The sequence below is a fragment of the Anas acuta genome, chromosome 1 (genome assembly GCF_963932015.1).
Source record: "Anas acuta chromosome 1, bAnaAcu1.1, whole genome shotgun sequence".
In the NCBI taxonomy this organism is placed as follows: domain Eukaryota; kingdom Metazoa; phylum Chordata; class Aves; order Anseriformes; family Anatidae; genus Anas; species Anas acuta.
The window spans coordinates 129,184,073-129,208,280 of record NC_088979.1 but is presented as its reverse complement, the minus strand read 5'-3'; the positions used below and the strand labels follow the sequence as shown (position 1 = coordinate 129,208,280).

At 44.2% G+C, this 24,208-nt stretch overlaps 1 protein-coding gene across 3 annotated transcripts in view; it reads right to left on the bottom strand.

The window, feature by feature from the left end:
- The window catches only part of ST8SIA1 (ST8 alpha-N-acetyl-neuraminide alpha-2,8-sialyltransferase 1), a 149,634-nt gene extending 127,385 nt beyond the window's left edge, over positions 1-22,249 (bottom strand). Inside the window, exon 1 of one of the 3 annotated variants that reach the window (XM_068655561.1) lies at positions 21,564-22,249. In XM_068655561.1, coding sequence (XP_068511662.1) covers positions 21,564-21,811 — 248 coding nt within the window. In that variant the 5' untranslated portion in view covers positions 21,812-22,249. Of the gene's footprint in view, positions 1-19,400; positions 19,425-21,563 lie in introns of those variants that run through there. The other 2 variants (XM_068655569.1, XM_068655590.1) reach the window with 2 other exon arrangements.
- Between the last annotated feature and the right edge of the window lie 1,959 nt (positions 22,250-24,208).

Genomic DNA, 24,208 nt, shown 5'->3' with positions numbered 1-24,208 from the left:
GCACAGCTTTATTACTTATGCAGCTACATCTACTGGAATGCAGGCTGCCTCCAAGTTGCATGTGTTCTTCCCAAAGAAATCTCAACCACATCCAGGAGAGACAGCAGCAGTGACTTGTCTTCTCACCTAGGCACTGTGACTAACAGCCACGTTTCCTTGAGAAATGATGAATTTGCTCATGTGCTGACTGTTTCTGGGCAGTGGCCAGAAGCATGGGTTGCTCAAGAGAAATGACCTCACATGACAGTGGTATTCACGGGCCTTGCACCAGACCACAATGCTAATACCACCATCAGCAGCCCCTAAACATGACAGCTGCATTTGAGTGCCCATCCCAGGAAACCACAGGGTTAATCTCACTTCTTTTATAGTATTTGAAATGTAAACGCTTCTATGCAAGTCACTCTAGGGCTTCATGTTCAGCAGAGATAGTTCCTTTCAAGATGTGATTCATTTCAAGCTAAACACACTGATTTCCACTCCAATGACCATAAAGAGACGGACTACCTTGGACGGAGACATCTACATTTGGTAGATGAATTCAAGCCAGGAAGCCAGAACTACTGCTCCAGGCCCTAGGAATTTTAACAAGGCTTCTGCAGTCATCACAAGCCACAAGGGAGGGACTGGAGGTCTTTCTCCCATCTGCAGCACCTCACACAAGAAAGCTATCTGGCAGCAGTGTCATGTGATGGTCGTCCATCTCTGTTCATACAGCCCTCTCAGCAGACTGCCAGAAAGATGATATGGTATTAGTGCATGAACTGGCACTTTTGTCAGAGAGGGTTCAGAGGCAAATTGAACTGCAGAAGGGGGAATGGATTAACTGCTTTATATGCTTTTTTTTCCTCACATCTTATAAACTTGTCGTAAGAAGAGCCACTTTGAGAGAGATGAGGTGAAATTAATGAATTGCTGTCTTGCAGTTGTCAGAAATTCTGAGTGAGCAAGTTAGAATACATGACTGTGCTGCTACAGGGGGTAAAAGCACATTGGCCTTACCACTTTCTAGGTTTCTTTCAGCAAAATTGCTGCTTGCTCTGCCCAGCTACAAGCACAAAGTAGTACTCAGCTCCAGCAAGGATGCAAGGCAACTGTATTCTTCCAGGAGGAGGAGATTCACTAAAAATAAATTGAGCCACTCTAATCTTACATTTGAGCTTGCAGTATCTAGAACAATGATACACACCACCTAGATCAATTATCACGCTACAGTCACTTCTCCACCTGCTTCTGCAACCCAGATAAAAGCCTGGTAAGTATTACATAATGCTGCTCACAGAAGCATCTCTGTGCTTTAATCCAAGAAAGTCCATAGGGAGCATTTTACTAATTTGATCAGTTGAAGTCATGACCTTCAAAGGAGAACCAGGGAAACCTATTTTAACTGCATGAAACAGACTTAAAATCCTTGAAATGTCCAAAACCAAGATCATACATATGAAGGGGAATGAAAAAATTCATCGCTGGTCAGTCAGATTGCTCTTTGATGCAAAAACTGCAGGTAACCAGACAGCCATTGCCTATGCGTGTGATAGAGAAGAAAATGTAGAAGTATCACATGAACCGACATGTAAGAGCAATATGTATCTTCAAAGGCAAAAAGAAGTTGCATGCTTGGGGGGAAGCTTTAACCTGTCAAAGATGTGAATAGACAGCTGAATGAAGTCCAGTTTTGAAGAGAAACTTGTTCCACTCACGTTTCAGAAACTGCTTCCCACATCTTGTAACTCTCAAGTTGTTTAGGAAACAAAGCAAGATTCGCCCAGTTGGGAAGAACACTCTTGATGCCCTGCCACCTATCAGTCCAAGCTGATCAGCCAAACAAATAGAAAATGTTGATTTTGATTTCCCTCTTCTACCTGGCTTCTATTTTTCATGAAAGCTGTAGGAACTATCTACTATCAAAATTTGGATAAAATTGGACAATGAGACATTTCAGACAGGGGGTGGAGTATGACTGAGATTTCAATCACATAAGTCACATTTCCTACTGGATGAAAATAAATAAATAAATTCCAAATAATACCTTGTTTTAGGTATCTTGAAAAGGACAACATTGACAAAACTGTGTTCTTTGTTGCCCCTGTATACCCAGAATTATACACCAGTTAAGCTGTAATTGTCCAATTCTGGATCAAGGCCAAGACTTAATGCACTAGGAAGCGTTGACACTGGACTTAACTTACAGCCTGAGCTGCTGCAGCCATCAACACCACTTCTGAAAACAGCTGATGATCAGTTTTGCTAATTTGTTTTAAATCTTGCCTGACCACTAGGTGTTATTAAATCAGTTTTCATAGATGCAAATCCTTTGCTAAATGTAGAAAACTGGTTCAAATAAAGGAAAGGCACATTCAGTTTAGAACTTTTTTTCATTAGAAGCTCCAGTTCCAGTACTTTCTATCTTTGCCACTTTTTTTCTGACTTCACCAGAGGAAATCTTACACTCATCTAATTCCATCATATTTAAATTCAAGCTATTCCCTATTTCATAGGCTTACTAAAATGAGAAAGGATCTTATCAACTCTGACTTGGAATGAGATTCTCAGTCTGGTCTTACAGGGAAGGTCAGCTGAGATGCCTTTACTCATCATCTACAAACAGGTACCTAAAGCCAAAGAGAGCTATCCATGTTTGCAAGTGCCTCTATTATAGTAGGAGGTAGCTATTGTAGGAGTATTAACAGAGAAATTTATCTTTTAGATGGTTAAAGTAAGTGTGATGAATCTCAATTTGCCATATATAAAGGTAACTATGCATCATTATTAATATAGAGCACAGTCACAGGAAAGTGGTTTTTTTTGAACATATCTCAGGAACTAAAATTGCCATCATACCTAACTCCCTTCAGCACTTTACTAGAAAGGATTATATACAAATGCAGAAGTAAAATTCTGCCATTTCCCCACAACATCTTACTGAAAACTACCTAAAACATCTCCTGTGATCACTTAACTCATGCTCAGACCTCCATTCTCATCAGTGCTCGCTACTGCAAAATAGCCTAGACTATACCAGGAGAGATGGAAGAGTCCAGCAGAAGTTTTCCGAGTTCCCATCCACAACGCCTCATTTCTGAGTCATGCTACTCTTTCACTAGCAACCTATCCTGAGCCAGTTCCCTTTGGTTGGAATCACAGCACCAGTTCCCTGTTTGTCACTGCAGCTGTATGTTTGGATTCCACAGTAAATAAAATGTCAAGAATTTCCCAGGTCACACTTGCTAGCTAGGACCTAAGCACTCTGCATGTCCTCTAAACACATATTCTGCATTTGTTAGTGAAGTGGTACTTTCAAAGGACATGCAGAGGCTTATCACCTGAGATACTCCAGACTTTAAGAGGAGCTGGCAGGGCTCCCCTGAACACTTCCCAAACCAGCTATAAAGAATTTGCCAGTGTAATCAGACAACATAAATCTGGCCTTTCAGGACAAAAATTCAAATAGCACTGAAAGCACAGTTTCCAAAAGTCCCATCTCCAAAGCACGCAGAATTTCCTAAGCATATCACTACATCTTGTCAGGGCTCTGAAACAGTCTGGGGCAAAATTCAAATAGTTTCAGCCACCAAGGTCATCCACATTTACAACTCCAGCTTCCAACTTATTGCACCTTATTTTGCCATTACCATTAAACAACTCATATTTGGCAGCGTTCACTGCAAACACGGTTGCACAACAGGCCACAATACTCAGTGTTTTGGGGGACACAACTGGTTAAACATAGAAGAAGCAGTAGCAGTAGAAACCAGGAAGTTGCTTGGCAGTGAAAAAGAACAGGTGAAGAGGGGACAAGAACTTTGTCCCTGTCTATCCTAATCTAAACAGTTTGCTGCAGTATGCTCCTTGCTGCTGGGAAGAAGTCAGGAACACACAGACTCCATTACCTGGAGCAATCAAACAGCTTCCCTGGGGATAAACATGATCTATGTACTGAGTTCTTTAAGGCCTGAAGTCCTGGCAATATAAATAAATAAAATAAAAGCAATGTTAGCAATGTATCCAACTTCACCCCTTTAATCTGGTGGCCTTCAGCAAGTTTGTTAAACACTACATGCAAGAAAAGAATTCCTAGAAGCCTGTCAAACACAAAATCATGGAGATTACTACATGCTCTGACTCCTGCCTTATTTTGCCAAGATATTTGTTTTCCATCTACCTCTCCTGCCTCTGCTGTCTGCTGGACCTGCCCCCAGCTATAGAACCCCTTCTCCTCTGCTCAAGCACTCCCAGTGAGGCAACAATTTTGAGACACGTCAGGATCCCAGGGCTATGAAACAGCTTCCTACAGCTATTGGAAATGTTCCTGTCAGAGAATTTAAGTTTGGGGTTTCACTTTCCCTCCTCTTTCTGCTCTAATGGTCAAGAATTTTCTGTTTTTCTTAGATTTCCAAACACCTGGTAACAGGACGCATTAGAGTTCAAGCAGTAAACAGGTGAACTGTTGCTGCTTAGATAGCTGCCTGGCACAATACAGTGCTGCAAAACATGCTACGTTATGATGCCTCCAAGAATTATATGTAGTGCAACATCATGAAGCTCTAAATAAAAGCAAAACCTGAAGTGTTTGACATATACAGCCACACATATCACAGGAAACTATTTTTGCTTGAAGGACTGTTGAAATCCTACATTTAATTAGCCTCACTGGCTTCCACAGAGTATCCATAATCCAAAGACAATTAAAAAAAAAAAAAAAAAAAAAAGGCTTGGAACTAAGTACTGACAAGAACTAAAAGGGAGATTCATAAACCCACAGTTACAAACTAGACATGAATCCCTGACAGCCACGCTGTCTCTCAGGCTAGTCATCCCACTGACCTGCAAAGGGGAAGAGGAGCTGCGCTGCTCGGGGAGAACTGTGTGGTATCTGCACAACTCCAACAAACAGTGCCCCACTCAACAGCAATTCGGGGGCAAGCTGAGGTCCAGTGTATCTACGCCAACTTGCTACCTTCATCAGGTAATCACCTAATCACCCTACCTTCACTAGGTAATCACCATGAGGAACAATCCTGCCCCTGCTTGGAGCAGGAGGTTGGGCTACTGACCTCCAGAAGCCCCTAAACACCCAAATCATCCTGTGACTGTAATGTACTGATTGGTCTGGACCTCATCAGTTTGGACTGGACATAGCTCCATCATTTATCGCTATTGTGGCGACTACATGTCAAGAATGAGGGTCTCTCAGCAGAGATGGAGCCCAAAGATGCTGTAGCCCTTCTTGGGGGTGCTTTCTCTTTCTGTAGCCCTTCCTGACCTCTTTGCTGGGACAGCAGTGGACTGATTTCACAAGGAAGTGACAACAAACTCCAGCACGGTTGCTGGCTTTGTGGTTTTTCTTCCTGCCACCAAGTAAACATGAGAAACGTGTCCTGTCACACAGCTAAATGTTAGTCTCCGTGACTGCTGTAAGAAAACTTTGGCAATCACACCCACACGATGTGTACTGCACAAAAGGTGAAGTAACGTTTGCTTTCTGGGAACGCATTTGACTGAACTTGTCATTACATTCAGAGCTCCCAGCCCTGAAACTATCTGGTGAAAATTCACCAAGTGCTTGAGAGCATCCAGCAATGGGGCAGTCCAGTTCCCTCCTTTTCAAGTCTAGAAGACAGGACAGAGAGTAATATTTAACCATGGGAATGTCTTTTAGTTGGTCCATGCTACTCATATCAAGAAATTCAAGCAGTTATTTAGAAAGGAGAATCATGTTTCAGAAGTAATAATTAAAAAAATTTAAAGAGTAGTAATTCAATTTCCACAGTGATTAAACTGTTTACTGCCAGGCTGAAGATGGGCTATTTCATTTTCAACAGTATGTTGACATTTTGTTTAATGGTGCAATGTAACAATTTAAAAATAAACCAAAGAAATAAACAAATTAGTACAAAAGTGTATACCAATAGAAGAGGAAATGCATTTTTAAAGCAATTAAATGCCAGTCTAAGAACGAAGCATATATTGAAGGATGAGAGAACACTGAGCATTCTGAGAACACCTGAATTTTCATAGAATCATAGAATCATAGAATATCCTGAGTTGGAAGGGACCCTTAAGGATCATCAAGTCCAACTCTTGACACCGCACAGGTCTACCCAAAAGTTCAGACCATGTGACTAAGTGCACAGTCCAATCTCTTCTTAAATTCAGTCAGGCTCGGTGCAGTGACCACTTCCCTGGGGAGCCTGTTCCAGTGTGCAACCACTCTCTCTGTGAAGAACCCCCTCCTGATGTCAAGTCTAAACTTCCCCTGCCTCAGCTTAACCCCGTTCCCGCGGGTCCTGTCGCTGGTGTTAATGGAGAAAAGGTCTCCTGCCTCTCGACACCCCCTTACGAGGAAGTTGTAGACTGCGATGAGGTCTCCCCTCAGCCTCCTCTTCTCCAGGCTGAACAGGCCCAGTGCCCTCAGCCGTTCCTCGTACGTCTTCCCCTCCAGGCCTTTCACCATCTTCGTAGCCCTCCTCTGGACACTCTCCAACAGTTTCATGTCCTTTTTATACTGTGGTGCCCAGAACTGCACACAGTACTCGAGGTGAGGTCGCACCAGCGCAGAGTAGAGCGGGACAATCACCTCCCTCGACCTACTAGCGATGCCGTGCTTGATGCACCCCAGGACACGGTTGGCCCTCCTGGCTGCCAGGGCACACTGCCGGCTCATATTCAACTTGTTGTCTACCACGACCCCCAGATCCCTCTCTTCTAGGCTGCTCTCCAGCGTCTCATCGCCCAGTCTGTACGTGCAGCCAGGGTTTCCCCGTCCCAGGTGCAGGACCCGGCACTTGCTCTTATTGAACTTCATGCGGTTGGCGATCGCCCAGCTCTCCAACCTATCCAGATCCCTCTGCAAGGCCTTTCCACCCTCATTCGAGTCCACAACTCCTCCAAGTTTGGTGTCATCAGCAAACTTGCTCAAAATACCTTCTATTCCTACATCCAGATCGTTTATAAAAATATTGAAAAGTACCGGCCCTAAAATGGAGCCTTGAGGGACCCCACTGGTGACCGCCCGCCAGCCTGACGCAGCGCCATTCACCATAACCCTTTGGGCCCTGCCCGTTAGCCAATTGCTCACCCATCGTATGATGTTTTTATTTAGCTGTATGCTGGACATTTTGTCCAGTAGGATCCTATGGGAAACCGTGTCAAAAGCCTTGCTGAAGTCCAAAAAATCACATCAGCTGGTTTCCCTTGGTCCACCATACGGGTGATCTTATCATAAAAGGAAATCAGGTTAGTTAGGCAGGACCTACCCTTCACAAACCCATGCTGGCTGGGACCAATGACTGTTTTGTCCCCCAGGTGCGCCTCAATACGTTCGAGAACCATCTTCTCCATGATTTTACCAGGCACTGACGTGAGACTGACAGGCCTGTAATTGCTAGGGTCTTCTTTCTGACCCTTCTTGAAAATCGGCACAACATTTGCCAGTTTCCATTCTACCGGGACCTCTCCAGACTCCCAGGATCGTTGAAAAATAATTGAGAGAGGTTCCGCGATGACGTCCGCCAGCTCCTTCAGCACCCGGGGATGAATCCCATCCGGACCCATGGACTTGTAGGGATCCAGGTTCAGATTTCAAAGCATAATCACGTTTCAAAAGGGACTGGCTGTTTATGCAGGCACCAAGAATGTTACCATTGACGAGAGTAACTCTGAACAAGGTATTAAACTATGTTACTCACAGCCTCAGTTCTCTAAGAACGTGAGATATTATTTTGGGGAGAGATTTTACTACATACCCCTATCTGTTGCATCACTTTCTCCGCAACATTTGGTGCAAGCCCTTGACAGAGACAGGAACCTCAATGGACCCAATCTACTAGTCCTACTAGAGACCTTTCTGTGCTCCTACACGCTGTAATCAAAGCTATAGACCGATTTATGCTGCAAGCTTCTCACAAGTTTGCCTTGCAGTTCCCCAAAGGGTGTCTTTTCACAGCCACGGGAAAGCTGCTGTATTTGTGGCAGAAGCTAGATGAAGTAAACATTTCAGAACAAAAATCACAGGCATACAAGACTTGAGACACAGAATTTCATTGCTTTCCACTCTGCCTCCTGCCCAGCAAGTTCAGCATGGAGAATATGCTGGGTCTTGATGACCAGAAGCATAGAAGCTCCATGTCTGCTCCAAAACACTCTGCTTCCCAGAGCTGTCCCACAGTTTGGAGCCAAAACTATCCAAATCCAGGTGTTGTAGAAATTCTAGAAAAGCTGGATCTGCTCAGCACAGTGCTGAATACACACTATCTGGGCATCAATTTAATGTCAACCACGTGCTTGACTCTACTAGAGCACCAAGTAGGAAGTCAGCTCAGCAGAAATGCTAAGGGTAACATCCAAAGAGAATAAAAAGAGTGCCTCTGTTGTAAAGTCTCACCCTCAAGCTGTAGTAACAATCCCCAGTTTTTGACACATGAAGCAAAGAATTGTCCATCAATTCATCGTCCCCAAGCATGAGCTGCTGGTGTTCCAGCAGGTAGTCTAAAGCCCAACATACATACAGTTCACTAGATGCCAAGTTTGCGGATTGTCTGCTTGGCAACAGGCAACATGCAAACACAGAATGGAGGGGGAAAAAAATAAAGAAAAAAAAAAAAAACAGAGCAACAAATGTTGTTTTGCTGCCTTATTGCTAACCATATGGACATTTTCCCTACCACGGCTCTGAAGTAGGACAGGTACCAGAGATAGCTGCAGTGAGTGGGCTGTATTCCACATATTTCATCACTCCACTTCCAAATCTCATTGCTTTAACAGCCATCTCTAGAGCAAAATGATTCCCATATGTCCTATCTTGTGGCATGAAAATGCCCTCTCCTATTCCAGTTTCATATCCTCTTATACTGCAGATAGTCCATTCAAACTGGATCCACAATTTACCTAAGTGACCTGCTTCCATCTGACACTTGATCTTCTCAACTGAGATTATAGCAATTTAATCCATGTTGATTTAATTGGTACTCCCTGGGTTGTCTTGCCCAATTGAGCTGTTCTTAAATTGCCCGCTTCATTGAATGTTTTGTTCTTAATTGATTGTCTTTCTGATTTATCCACATATTTGCTCTCAAATTTCCTAACCACAGTCTTTCTTTCTTTGATATATTGCTTCACCTAAGTGTTTCTTTACTTTATTCTCTGTTTTTACGGTTTCTTCTTCTTCAGTGCCCCTGCTGCTAAAATCTACTTGCCTCTGTTGTGTTGAAACCTACCAGCCTTCCTTCTCCCCTCCAGTTTCCTAGGACCCTTCCGTCTCAACACCTCACCATCACCCTCTCCCACCCTGCCCTCCAAGCAGATATATTTTCTTTCCTGGTGGAGTACCCCATTCCACAATCCCTTCTTTTCACGTGGCAAAAGGGTTCTGACATGCTTCCTAATAGAAAAATAGCTGACCCAGGCATACGCTCCCCACAGCGGCCGAGCCCCCATGTTGCACACCCTGCCTGCGAGCAGCGGCTGCTCGGCCAGCACCCACTGCCCCTGCGTGATGGACATGACAGGGGGGGAAAAGGAGTGGAGGGAACTGGGACACAGACTGAGCCTAATTAGCACTGCTGTTTATAGAACAACTTGCTCTTTAAAATGGGAAGAGATTATGGTATCTACCGGGGTCATTTTGGAGTTGGTCCAAAGAATTCAGTTATGCTTGAGCCAGAAGCTCCTGAACTGCCGCCTCCAAGTAAGCTCACAAGGGACAACATCACAGCAGCCTGGGGGACCTGAGGGCACGGGGAGAGAAAGGAAACAAGAAACCCTGAAGGAAGCTCCACGCCTGCAGACGTGTAACATTTCTTTTCCTTTCTGAGACCAGGAGGGTCCAGATATTATGGCAAGACATTACAGCTATCAAGGCACACTACAACATACAGGCTTGGATAAATGATGAACATTAGCTAGTACTCTTGAGAAGAAGGGTTTACCAGCTTCCTCAGGGAAAGTACCCAAAATATTTTTCATAGTGAATAAACTTGTAAGTTTTTTCAAGCAGAATGCCCAAGTCACTGACAACGTTTATACTACATTATAAAATGTGTATATGTAAAACATATAAAGCAATTTGCTTTTGTGTTTCTCAAATAACATTCTGTTTATCGATTTTTAGTATCAATATTTAAAATACACTGCTAGACAAAGCAAGCAAAAATCCTAAACTCTTTGAGCAATTAATGCAAGAAAAGTCTTCTAACTCTGAGTATAAAGGTAAAAATTCATTAAATAAACCACTCAGAATCACTGAATCATGTAGGTTGGAAGAGACCTCCAAGATCACCTAGGCCAACCTCTGACCGAATACTAACAAGTTCTCCCCTGTACTGCATCACTAAGCTCTATATCTAAATGTCTTTTAAAGACGTTTCAGTGATGGCAACCAAGTCGTAGCCTGCCTGCCACACGATGGCTTCCAGCTCCTCCTGTTTGTTGCCCACGCTGTGTGCATTAGTGTAGATGCACTTCAGCTGGACCACTGCCTTCTCCCCTGGCCCTGACACTGTTGCCCCGGTACACCTCTAATGAGCCTTATTTCATCCCTGTCCCCCCCTTCTTACCTAGTTTAAAGCCCTCTCAATGAGCCCTGCCAATTCCTGGGCTAGGATCTGTTTTCCTCTTAGAAATAGGTGGGACCCATCTGCAGCCATCAGGCCAGGTGCCAAGTAAAGTGCCCCATGGTCAAAAAAAAATTTCTGTGTTGGCACCGACCTCTGAACCACACTCAACCTACTCAGTCTTCAACTAGGCATCTTAAGATAGGAATACTGCTTGAAAGTTGGTTCTAAAATACTTTTAAATCAAGTTTATGTGCTTGGTGCCTATTCCAGAGCCAGCCAGGGAAAATCCAGGAGATTTTCCTTCCTCATACATTCAACCCACTTGCTTTAGAACGAAAAAAAGGTGAAAATGAAATAACAAAGGCTAGCTATATATTCATCAGATTTGTTGAAAGCTAATCTGTTCTTAGCAGTTATCATACTGCTTAAGAAATATCTGTAGACTGAGGTGCATTTCATAAGAGGAAACAGCTTACTTTTCAGGCTTTTTAGGATTTCTTTTAAACTCATCTAAGGCAAACTAAGTTATTGATCTTAAATGAAAAGGAGGAAGAGTCTCAAAGGACACACTGCAGAGAAACACAAGACAACACCTGAAACCAAATGATCAAGTCAAATTCAGGAAAGAATTTAAGATTTGTAGTCCTGAGCACACCCCTATTCCTCTAGGCTGGCCCCTGATTTCAAGTGAAGGCTCACTGCACACACACATTGTGCATCATTGTGGCTATGTGACAGAGAAAAGAGCCTTCACCCCACTAAACCCTCTCCCGCAACCACTCACCCCAGAGACGGTAGAGGCAACTTTGCCTTTCTCCATGATGTAGATATTTAGTTCCACAGCAGAAGAGAAAGCAGAATTTGTACTAAACTTAATCATCTGTGTTATGAGTGCTCAGGGAAGCCAATACATTCCTCCACAGGTGAGGTGGGGGAAGAAGAGATTCAAGCCTCTTAGTAGAAGACTCTTACCAGCAATGGTCTGTTTGACAAGGGAGGCATAAAACAGGATTTTTAAACAAAATGAGAGAAAGCACTATGTTCACTCAGCAAACACCCAAGGCAAAAATAAACATGTCACAAGCTGGACCCATTAGCATTTACTGAACCACACTACATAAGTATTTTCACTTGTTCTGTTGTCTAAACAGAACTATTGAAACACATGATTTCTCTAATGATAGGTTTACTTCTTTGTTGTTGTTACCATTTTTGGATCCACAACTCAAGTGCTACACTCTGCCATTCCCTTCTGGACATGCTTAAGCATTTAAAGCCAATGACTGGAGTAGGATAGAAAGAATAAATATCTCATGTGCATTTTTACTGCTTCATCCAGCTGGGCATACTAAACCCCTGAGATGCTCAGCATTTGTCCATAAGGCTCAGCAAGTGTGTTTGTGTTAGATGTTTACTGGGTGCCAAGACAAAATGTTCAATTAATAGCATGCCCTATAAAGGAATGCCCAGATTTTTTTCCTCCTTTTCGTTTCACTGTTGCAGCTTCTTCTGTTAAAAAAAGTGCATCTAATTATAGGTTAATATATAATTCTCACTATAGAAACCCCTACAATTAAGAAGCCATGAGTCAGGACCCCAGAATTATGATTGAGGCACAGAGATTAGGCATTTGGAAAACAACAACCCACAATGGATTTCTATTTACCTTTTGGCATATAAACCCCCATTCATGCTTTCAAGCCCCTCACTGTAGCTGAGGCATAAAAAGCTCCTTCTTTGTTTTCATTACATGAAATCCAGACCATCATAGTTTCACTTGATTGCAGGAGCTAGCATAACTGTTAAAAGGGTGGGCAACAGCAGTTTCTGCAGTATTCCCAACATTATATCAACTGCAAGCATATGTGGCTCAGGATCTGTTCCTCCATTGCTCTAGGTGGGTGAAGCCATCACCAAGTCAGGTGAAATTCTGCATGTGGGCATCTCCTCACTGCTGAGTCCTGGAGACTGGAGACAGAAAAAAAGTCGAAGCCCTGGCCCTTGGCAAAAGGTTTCTTAGTACTCTTGGTTGAAGACCTTCAGAGTAAGAATTTTAAACTCCTTTTTGCTTAAACAAGGAATGGCTATGGCTAAAGTATAAACTTTCTCAGAACTTACAGATGAGCTATCTGGTTTACAGATAATTCTTCCGAAGTGCTGGAAATGCATATGCAAGCAGACATAAGTAGACACTGTGTGCAAAGTTTCTCATCACATCAGTATTTCTTAATTAACGTGATAAAAATCACGAAGGTCCAATAAAAAGCAAGTAAAAAAATAAACCCAGTATGCATTTTTTTCAAACATATTCTTTGCTCTTCCTTGTATTATCTGGGTTGCAATCAATTCCACTAACACAAATCGGTATTTTCGGCCCCTGTGCAGAGTCCTTTTTCCCCTCCCTAGCAGAACAGCATTTCTTCCCTCTTGCCAGCTCAAGACACAGCTGCAATTTCATTGAAGATTCCCCATCTGTTTCCCTCCCTTTTAAAGCTTTGTTTCTTTGTAATGACCTTTCCAGAAATCTTGTTGCTCCGCAGAAATATTTGGATCAAGCAGAAACATACAACTTTCTGCTTATGCAATCTCTTTAGCATTTTATTTGCCCACATGGTCTTATTGAAGTGTTAGAGGAACTCCCTGCACCTTGATTCACTCACACACCACCGAACTGCCTATCCTCAGCATAGCCAAACACTCACATGCACTACTTCCCACTTGCAGCAAACATTTGCAGAAACTTTGGAAAGACTTAAGTCAGGCGGTAGTATACATCTCAAAGAATCCTATGTGATATAATGCAAAAGCATCCTCCATGCTTCAGAACCATACTAACACTGCTTTCTAACATTGCAACTTGTTAGGGAAAACAAATTTAAACTGTAAGTTACTACCTGAGAACAAATACTCATTTCTCAAGTCAATACTGTATGTTGAATAAAGACCTATTCTATTCCCTTTAAATAAATTAATGCTTCAGTAGAAGCCCTAAAGAGATGACAAAGGTTTACAGAAAAGAGTTAAGCATTTTCCCAGTAGTAAGCTGGTACCTCTAGATGATGCCATGAGTGGCAAGAAGGAACACTACTCACCAAATCCCCAGCACAAGTACTTGGATCTTTCTTCCAGAGAGCAGTTGGATGGCATGTCACTAGCAAACAGCCCAGGTATTTCTTTGCAGGAAGAACTGTAGTAACATGCAGGAAATCTACTCCATTAATCAAAACTCCTCATCTGCATAACTGGGATAAATCTCACTATATGTGTTCTCAGACTGAAAATCCTTCAGAGCATGGAACGTCCCTCTGCAAGCTTGTGGCACAGTATAAACAACCTCAGTAGAGAACGGCAATTACTCCTGAAACTCCCCCACTGATTTTAGCTGTGACCTGGACAGGAAGTTCGGTTAGAGAGATAGCCTTGTAACAGAGACTTTTCCTTAACTTCCATTATAACTCTATTTCCTTACCTGTATAAAAGTACATGGGGAAACAGAATTAAGTCTCCTGGCAATCAACAGTAAAGATTTAAACACAGCTGAGTAACTTGAGAGTCTTCATCCCATTAAACCTAGTCTTACTGACTTTCACTGAGAGAGGCAGGCATTGGTGAGCCCTGGATTCAGAATCACCCTTTAAGTGCATACTTGAGTGCTTTGAGGACTGGTTCTCAAACCCTGTGGCACTCCTGAGCATTACTTATAGTGGTAGATACCTCCTTGCCCTGCACTGGGACATGCTATAAAGCATCACTGATGGAGCAAGTAGAACATCGTATATGATGGAAACTCCAGATATTGCAGCAGATGAAACAGCATTACAAGAGCTGAAATTCGGCCAAGGCAAAGCACATAGAACAACATTAAAACCTCTTCACTGGAAGGAAAAAAAAAAAAAGTTTTGTATATCTTTCATCTTCGACAGGAAATACAAAGCAGTTACTCCTCAATTACAAGGTTGGCCACTCCACACATTTCAAAAATAGACAGAGGAAGTTTTCCCACAAGAAAGCAAGCAAAACAGCAGATCTGTTTTCTCAGCACTCTTTAAAATACAAGCAAGTTACATAGCAGCTTTTAAATGCACCCTCAGAGCAGAGGAAACCTGGTAAGTAGATCTCTTATATTGCTACTACATTAACACAAAGTCCATAGTTTATCTTGAAAGTGTGATAGGCAACAATAGGGTACATAAAAAATGGAGAATGACTCGTGCCATGAGCATCAACATGACATTCAGGAGTCTAAAGGTGACTGGAAACTCAGTAGGAGACAGAGATAAAGGAGCAAATAATTTCATACATGTTCTTTATATCCAATTAGCATTCAAAGCAGTGATGTTTTTAACAGGAGCCACACAAGGAGTCTGGGGGTCCCTTGAAAGCTGAAAAGGACTTCAAGCAGCATAAGTCTGGGAAGATATTTAAGAGGCGAAAAGAAACAAACAAAATGGTCACTCAGGAGATGAAACTATGCTCAGAGCAAACATGGAAGACAAAAAGGTGGTAACCATTCCTGTTCAGCCATTCCAACCAGGTTTTAAAAACCTCACTGTAGTCACAATGATCGTGAGGTCTCTTCCAACCTAGAAATTCTGTGATTCTGTGATTTCTGCTTGAAGAAAAAAAAAAATAATTGCTAACTGAAGAAATTCAAGAGGGCTTTTCAAGAGGCTGATGGAATAGAAGGAGAAGTAAAAACAATTCAATCTGTTGATTTAAAAACAACTGCCAGAGCAACAGGTATAGCTTCTTTTTGAAGCTCAGACCTTCTGTAATAATTACTCTTTTGGAAGAAGTCTTCGCTAGGGTTAAGTGACTTACCAATGCCATCACCCACTCCACCCTTTATCTATTCAGTTTAGATTGTAAGGCCCAATAAAAGAATTGTCCCTGGCTTTCTATGCATAAAAATTGTGACATAGTGAAACCTGAATCTCTGCAGAGGTTTGCAAATACTACATAACACAGATAACGTGCTTCAGCATGAATTTAACTGCACACAGCTAAGTTAAAATGATTTGACATTAGTGTGTAACTTTAAGAGCAATTTTCTTGTATTTTCAAAGCCATGCGTAGCATACAGAAAAATGATGAAAATATATACAAAGATTTTAAATTAAACATTTTTAAGATATTTAGAAACCAGAAAAACAGAAGATTGCAGTCCAAACAGCCTCATCAATTCAGTGAGGTTCATCCTCACCGTGGGAAGATAAATTCTAAAGGGGGACAGACAATTCATTTCCCATGCATTTACCTAGTAGGAGCTAGTCTCAAAAATAAGTCTTTTTATATGTCATTGAACATATATCAAATATACTGTTTGCTTCACTGCTGTGAAGACGAAAATTACAAGCACAGCTATAAATCACAAGATATATATTGGGTTGATATTCAGTGACCATTACATTCACTACAAGGTAGGAAAAGGGAAAACACAGATGTGAAACTATGTACATCCAGCAGTATCTGTATACGCACATACCAGACATTCAGGGCCCTGGTCTGGTAACCAAAATTCCACTGAAGTCTCTGTTCCTCCAGTTCCCTGGTGCCTGGCACTGGGCCTTTGGATGCTCCCAGCTAACAGCAGAAGTCTTAGTTGGTTACACCCTCCCAGAAATGCTGGCAGCATTACAGTCTTTACAAATTCAAACAAGCAAAAATCTCTGCAAGACCAGATACTAGTAACAGGGAACTCAACTGTATGTTTCTTGTGGAAGACAGATTCAAAGTCTGTAAGAAAAAACTATTTATGGGCAAGGAAGGATACCATGAGCAAGAACTCAGGAATCCTGAATTTAATTCAATCTTGCCACCACAGCCCTAAACCGCAAAGACACTTTGAACTAACTCAGACAACTAATCCTTACTGTTTTGAAGTAATTTAGGTATCTGAAGACTTGTAAAGACCTTGAGGGTATGGTCCTAGACCTCTCTGCAACTTGCTTTCTTCACCACAGCCTCCAAATAATAGTATGGGGCAAGAACACTTCTTTCCTCTCACCTTTAACCTGCTTTTCAAACTGGTACCTCCTTGCCAGAACAACTTCCCTGCTCAAATGGAGATGCTAAGAAACTACAAATTGCAAATACACAATTGCCACGAAATGCAACAAACATAATGGGGGAAAAAAAAAAAGTCATTCAAAATGTTAGTAAGTTAAAAATATAGATATGCAGTAGCAACACCTAGTCAGGAGAGAAAACCAAGCTGGATTTGGCAACTGCTGAAGCACATTTGAACCTACGGTTCAAACCCGATGGTTTTAGGATAGAGCTCCACAAGCCACAGAAGTAGAAGTAATCTAACCCAGCCTTTCCAAGCTCCAATCTGAAATTCGTTTTTCACGTCTCAGTGAAACAAGCAGCATTAATTTAGAATCCTATAAAGCTGCTTAAGCAGGGCAAAACTCTTATGTAGTCAACTTGAGCAATATGAAGGTTTATCTCAGATTTGCCTTGAATTATCCCAGTAAGGATCACACCTCTTATGTAACTTCCAGTGCCTGCATCAAAAGAAAAGGAAAAGTCAGCTGAACTGAAGGAACTCCTGCTGACTTGGCAATAGCATTCATGTTACCCAGACTGGGAGGTGACCTGGAATACCAGCTCTGCATTAACACGACCTAAAAATGAAAAATGATTTGTGGGAGAAGATGTTCTTTGGTGTTTGCTGTGATTGTATATGAGGTACAGCTATTAACAGCTGGCAGAGAGCAGCTGACAGATCACAGTAGGAAGACCCACCTGGCACCACACATGATGGTGACAGAGCATTATTTTTGGATGGCACTTGAAGCTAACCATAGGAGAACCTTCACGCACTCTGTTCACACCTACACAGCGTTAAGAGCAGAGACCAAAAGCACCACAGTCCATCAAGCCTGGATATTCCGCCTGGATATTCAGCCACTTCTGTGTGATTTCAAGCTAGTAGCTTCACCTCTCTGTCCCTGGAAAATGGGCAACAGGCCAAACCTGAGGAAAATGGAGCAGAGAAGCCACCTGCAAAGATAAGCAGAGCCAGTGTGGATCTAGGGACAGGGGGGACAGCACTGGGGAGCAGAGCCAAGTTGTAGCAGATGCATTGGACTGGAGGCAGGTCACTAATGGTGAGTTCACAGAAGATGTCTGCCACCAGCTCAGCCAAGCCACCCCCAGAATAAACCCTGGAGAACCTTTTGGCACCACACAAAGCTGCTGCAGCAGAAGTAACAACACAATACGAATCTCGAGGGTAGCATTTTCATTGTCCTCATCTCACAATTGTCTCATCTCTTCCTGAGGAGTCTCTAACCTCTAACTCAGTCACTAAACACCGTTGAACCATGTGCAGTGGGAGCTCTGACAGTCAAAAGCCCGTTCACTGTCACAGAACAGTTTGGGCTGGAAGGGACCTTAAAGCCCACCTGGTTCCACCCCCCTGCCATGGGCATGGACACCTCCCACCAGACCAGGTTGCCCAGAGCCCCATCCAGCCTGGCCTTGAACACCCCCATGGATGGGGCATCCACAGCTTCTCTGGGCAGCCTGCTCCAGTGCTTCACCACCCTCTGAGTGAAAAATTTCCTCCAAATGTCTAATTTAAATCTCCCCTCTTTTAATTTAAAGCCCTTCCCCCTTGTCCTATCACTGCACTCCCTTGGTGAAGAGTCTCCTTCCTGCAGGCCCCCTTTAGGCACTGAAAGGCTACAATAAGGTCTCCCCAAATCCTTCTCTTCTCCAGGCTGAGTAACCCCAGCTCCCTCATCTGTCCTCATAGGAGGACAGAAGTTTTTCCATACAAGGTTTCTGACTGCTCAGAGGAGTCTGCCCTAGCTGACAAATGAAGAAGTGCCAGATACACACACAGCACTTGGGATGTGTGGTTGTATGGAGCTCATAAAGCAGATGGGAAGATTCAGCTCTGCCTTTCATCAACTGCAATAATTTTAAATAAAATGATCCTAAAGGTATTCTTGAATGTAATTTGTTTCACTAATAACAAACAGCAATTAACAAAATTCTTGCCTAAATAATTTAAGCAGCACTAAGACCTTAAAAAAGCTAAGCAATCTGTAAAAACAATTAGTGCGCAATAACGTTAAACACCTCAGAGGTGATGACAAGCCATTATACTGTAGGTAAATTAGACACGTTAGCCAGTAGTGACTCTAATGACAGTCTCATTCCTATTCTGACCGCTTTGTAGTGCGGGCAGCCCAGGATCAAGCAGTTTGCCGTCTGACTGACAGACTGTTATTCAGCATTCGTCAGAGACAAGATATTTCCACAGCAGAGTTTGACTGCCCTCAGCCAGTACTGACTTGAAATTTAAAGGATGCTAATAGCAATAATTTGCTGTCAGGCTGTGCTTACCCCTGAACGCCCAGAACCTGAAGGCTTTACAGGAAGCTATTGTCAACTGCGGAAAGGATTTGGACCAAGAGCTCTTAATAACCTCAACTCTATCTTCAGGCTTTTCAGGATTTGTTCCTTCATCTAAGAACCTAGGCAACTGCTATGCAGACACCCACCGCACCGATGCCAGCAGGACCCAGCACACAAACATCATGCGAGGATTACTCACAGAAGTCGTGTACTCAGAGTCAAGGCTGAAAGCATGCATTAAACACAGATTCACTCTGAAGCCAAAGGCTTAATCCTGCTCATTTTGTAACTCTCACAACCTGTCCTTATTCACAGATGCAGAAGGCAACACATACTGCAAGTGAAGGACACAGCCTCAGAAACACATGGCTATTTACACAGGTGTTTAGATTTGGAAAACAACTCAGTGAGTCCATATTCAAACACAAAACCCTCATGTAAATCATCCCACAAGCACCTAGACAGTGCACATACCTGCATAAACAAAAACATACATCGGCCAGACCTTTTTATAGGGTTTCTGAAGGAAGAAGGAGCCTCTGTGGAGATTAAGTAGTTGTTGGCACTCATCTGCCAGGGTTCAGCCCACATTAGCAGAGGTGCTTTCTCTGACCTTGCTAAGATACACACTGAAGAGCTCTTTGAATCAGGAACAGAATGCAAAGGGAACAGCACTCCCTAGTTTTGAAAAATACATTTTGATAAAGTTAACTATGTGGGGACAATCATCTACTTCAACAATAGGAGCCAAGTGAGTTTATAGGAAGAGAGATGCAGAGGTGTCAGATGTTTTCACTACGTAGCAAGAACCTGGCTATTTGAACACCTATCCAGTACCATGTTATAGAATATACTATTATACAAAGAAATACATGCAAGCGTTGTATAATACAAATCAGTAATGGGAAATCTTCTACTTCCTCATATGGATTTTTAGCAGAAGTACAGATTTGTTCTTCAGAACTGTGCACCGCCAAAATTGTTTCACAACCTCCTGCGTGCAGGAGTGGTAGGGAGAATAGTAATCCATGTCCTTCTTAAATAAGGATACTACCTTATGAAAACCCACCCAATATTAGGCTACTATGGAAGGCAGTATTACTTCAAAGCCCACACACAGGTTGTCTACAAAGCTCTATACCTGCTGACTAGTTAAAACAGAGACCTGCATTCATAGAGGTTCCAGTACAAACTGAAACCTGGAGCTTTTACAATGCTCTTCCATAAAAAGAAAAGAATGATAGCAAAGAATGTCATTGTTTCTGTTAATTGTATTACAATATAGAGAAGTTTACCTGATGAGGGCTTCAATTTCCTAGCTTTCTTCCCATGTTAAGAGCAGCAAATCTATGCAGCAAGAATACAGAGTTCTACATCACTATTGTTTGACTATTTTGGTATATTCACTACATATCTCCAGTGAAAATTTCACTTAAAAAAGTGTTAATTCCTAAAGCAGATTGATTTAAAGTTCATTGTATTTAGCACTGTGCCAACTGAGCAAGACACAGATGAGAAACCACAGCTCACTTTAGTGAAAGATATTCTCTTCCATAAGCATCCTTGAGATAACCACTATACCTAGACAGTGGAAAAAACATCTGGGCAGGTGGAATAGTTGAGAAGCCACACAATTTTTGTTTGTAAACCATGTGGCTGAAATAGACTAAAAAATATTTTTTAAACTGAAGTTGCAGCAGCTTTGTCAACCTTCAAAGCAACATTTGGCTTACAAACATGAAAAACAATGCATCGAGCTCTCCCTTATATCACCTATCAGAGTAATTTTTTTTTAAATGATTAATCTACCTAAAAATGTAAATCTGCGGCACAAAAGAATTAAGATAAATTAATAACTGAGACCAACCCAGTGTCTTCCAGTTTTCTACCCTGTGCTCTAGAACAAGGATTCTACATCAGAACCTTTTTGCTAGCTCTGTATCTAAGGGAGGACTTCTTTCAGGCCTAGCTTCTATTAACACAAACCAATTTAACATCTCTCATTGCTTTTATTTTCTGCAAGCTCCAGGTGCTGAAGGGTGTGCTTTTGAAGAGCTGCAAAGTTTCTGCTATCCCAGCGGACAAGATACTAAGCAATCACACGCCGGCTCCAGTTCACAGCAAACACAAGTTGAGCGGCATTCGCAAAACAACGAAGAACACCAAGTAGCGCCGTGCACCAGAACAGAAGCCCCTAGGAACTGGGATCTGATTCACTCCGGCATTTACAAAAGCAAGGGAGCCTTTTTGCAGGTAGTCCGGCTACCACTAACCCCGACCTTTCGCCTGCAGCTCAAAGGACAGGGAGAAAACCCAGCTTCCCACCTGGCGGGGAGGGGAAGGGAAACCCCCGGGCTGTCTGCATTTCACCCAGCCGCTCGAGCGGGTTTTGGGGGAAGGCAAATCTCCTCCGCGCCCCCTTTCAGGCCGGGGGCGCCCGGGAAGCCCTCCCTGCCGCAGGGGCACCCGGCTGCAGCCCGGCCCTTCGGCCGCTCGGCCCGGGGCGAGCCCCCCACGAAAGTTTGGCGGGGCAGGAGGGGTCGGGGCCGGGCAGGGGGCGGCAGGAGCGGAGGGACGGCGCCAAGTTTGGGGCGGCGAGGGGCTGCCCGTCCCCGGCCGCCCTTGAGCCGGCGGTACCTGAAGCCGGCGACCGCAGTGTGGTTCCTCCTCCACGCCTTGCCCTGCTGCAGCAGCACCCCCTGCACGATCTCCTTCTCGTCGGGCAGCCGGTAGACGGGGAAGACGTAGAGCCAGCAGAGGACGAAGACGCCCAGGGCGCTGGCCCCCACGGGCAGGCGGGTGCGCGGCCACTTCCACGCCAGCCCCGCCATCCTCCTCCTCTTCCTCCCGCAGCGCCGCCGCGGCGCCGGGCTGCGCTCCTGCATCAGGCCCTCGCCGTGCGGGGGCCGCCCAGCCCCGCCGCCCTACGCCCGGCGGCCCGGCCGGCGCCCGCTGCCCGCGGCCATGGCATCCCGGCCGGGCTCCTCCCGGGGGCTGCGCCGCGGCTGCCTCCTCTCCCGGCGGTGGCTGCTGCCGCCCCTCCTCACGGGCATTTGGTCCCCCGCTCTGCCCGCCAGGCGAGGCGAGGCGAGGCGAGGCGAGGCGATGCTCCCCTCCCTCGGCCTCCCGCCCACTCTCTTTACCGCGGGCCGCCCCGGTAAATTTCCACCCCGGACCCTTCCCTCGCTCGGCCCCGCGCCGGGGCTTCCTTCCGCTCGCACCGGGGCCGAGGCAGCTCCCGGCCCCTGCGCGGGGCTGAGGAGCCGCCGCCGAGCCCCCCGCAGCCCGGCCTCCTCCCCCAGGAGCCGCCGCACCGCCCGGCAGCCGCGCTCCGCCGGGGACCGGCCCCGCAGCGCGCCCTGGCGGCCATCTGCTGCCCGCGGGGCCTGCCCGCCACACGGCCGGGAGCCGGCTGCCGCGGAGCAGCCCCCGGCTCGGGGCGGCGGCTGGGAGGGAAGAGGTGGCCCCCGAGGCTGAGCCGGGGGTGCTGGGGGCGCTGGGTGACAGAGCCCGCCGGGAGCGGCCCGTGTGAGAGGGGAGCGGGCGCCGGCTGGCAGCGCCGTCGTGTCCGCGTGTAGCCACGGCGCTGTAACTCGGGAGATGCAGGGATGCGGGGGGACATTCACAGCCTCTCTTGTCCGAGACCTGTCACTGCGGTATAGATGTTGTTTTCACTAACGCCTTACACAGCACAGCTGTCTAGAGCAAATGGGAAAAGAAATAGAGCACTGTGTCCCTGGCCAACACCTGGCAAATCCCTTCCGAGCAGGACAGGTGTTTGCATCCTCCCTAAGTAAACTTGCTTTTTTGGTGAGGAAGCTATTTGTCGACGGTAGCATAAAACTGTCCGATCAACTCTACTAAAACCAAACAGAACTAATCGATCCATCCCCGGGGATGTTCAAGGAAAGGTTGGACCTGGCACCTGGCGCTTAGGGGTTTAGTGGCTGATATTGGTAGTGGATATTGGTTGGACTGGGTGATCTTGGAGTCTTCTCCAACCTTTATGATTCTGTGATCTTTAGGGAGACTTATTCAAAATGTAGTTAGCTAGACTTATCAAAAGTAAAAATTATTAAAAACATGCAAAACTGTGTGCATTTTTGTGTAAATGTGCAAAACCATGCACTCCGGATTAAATTCTGCCTCATTGCTCACCTTTAGTCAAAAAGAGGGACAAGCCTGAGTCTTGATGTCACTTAGGAAACCAAAAGTGGAAAAAGGAACAAAGAGAAAGTAGAAATTGCTTATTATTTCACTGTCCAAACTGGATGCAATGAAGTAAGTAGAAATTAAATAGATGCAGTTATTTGCTAATTTCTTCGTTAACGCAGTCCCTCCTTAAGTAGAGTAGGGAGGGATCATTTCCTTAATAAAGGATTATTACTTACACAATTATCACTTACACAATTAGATGCAGGATTGGGGGATATTTTTTATGTGTGAACCTATAAGGTATTCCTAAGCCTTTCGCCTTATTTTTCCTTTCTTTTTTTTTTTTTTTTTTCTTTTTCCTTATTATCTTTCAGCCTCAAGCCCCCAGGCTGTTCACTGAATTTATAACAGTCCACAGTCTGTCTAGTGCAATGGCTGTTAACTCCTTCATCGTTTCCTGCCTACAGCACACAAGGAGCCAGATGTACCAAGACAGAGATGAGGCAGAGCCTGTTATGTTGTTGCTGACATGGCACAAAGAACTGAAAATGTCTGGCCTCATTCTGTTATTATACAGGTAGAAATTTCTTCTTTCCTTACGTTCTTTCAGTGAGCCCTGAAGAGAAGTGTACTGATGCTTTACATTGTGGGTAATGATTTCAGGTGGAGAATAAACTGCTAAACATTAATCTTGCTTTCAAGCAAACAGTCTTAACTACCTCAATGGCAGTTTGCAATCATTGTGAAGATGTAGTAATTGACAATCCATGCCTTTAAATCAAAGCCAAAAGATGGAACTATCCTCTCTGCTGTACTCCACATTAGTGAGAATTTCAATAGTGAGATTTGTTCTCATCTTCATTCTTTTGGTCCCAGGTAAGATCTACAAGCACAAAGGCTAATTATTCTGGATGAAGTTCATAAGCGGGCCTAATACAGGAAAAGACAAATATATAGCGAGAGAGATAGATGCCTTCAGAAAGAAACATAGAGAAAAAGCAATGGGTGAGACCAGTGAATAACGAGCATTTTGAACATTAAGAAGAAATAGTGTTACTATCCACAGATCAGAAGGAAAACAGTGTTATGATTTTCCTGGGTTCACTGTAAAATCCATCAGCAGACCT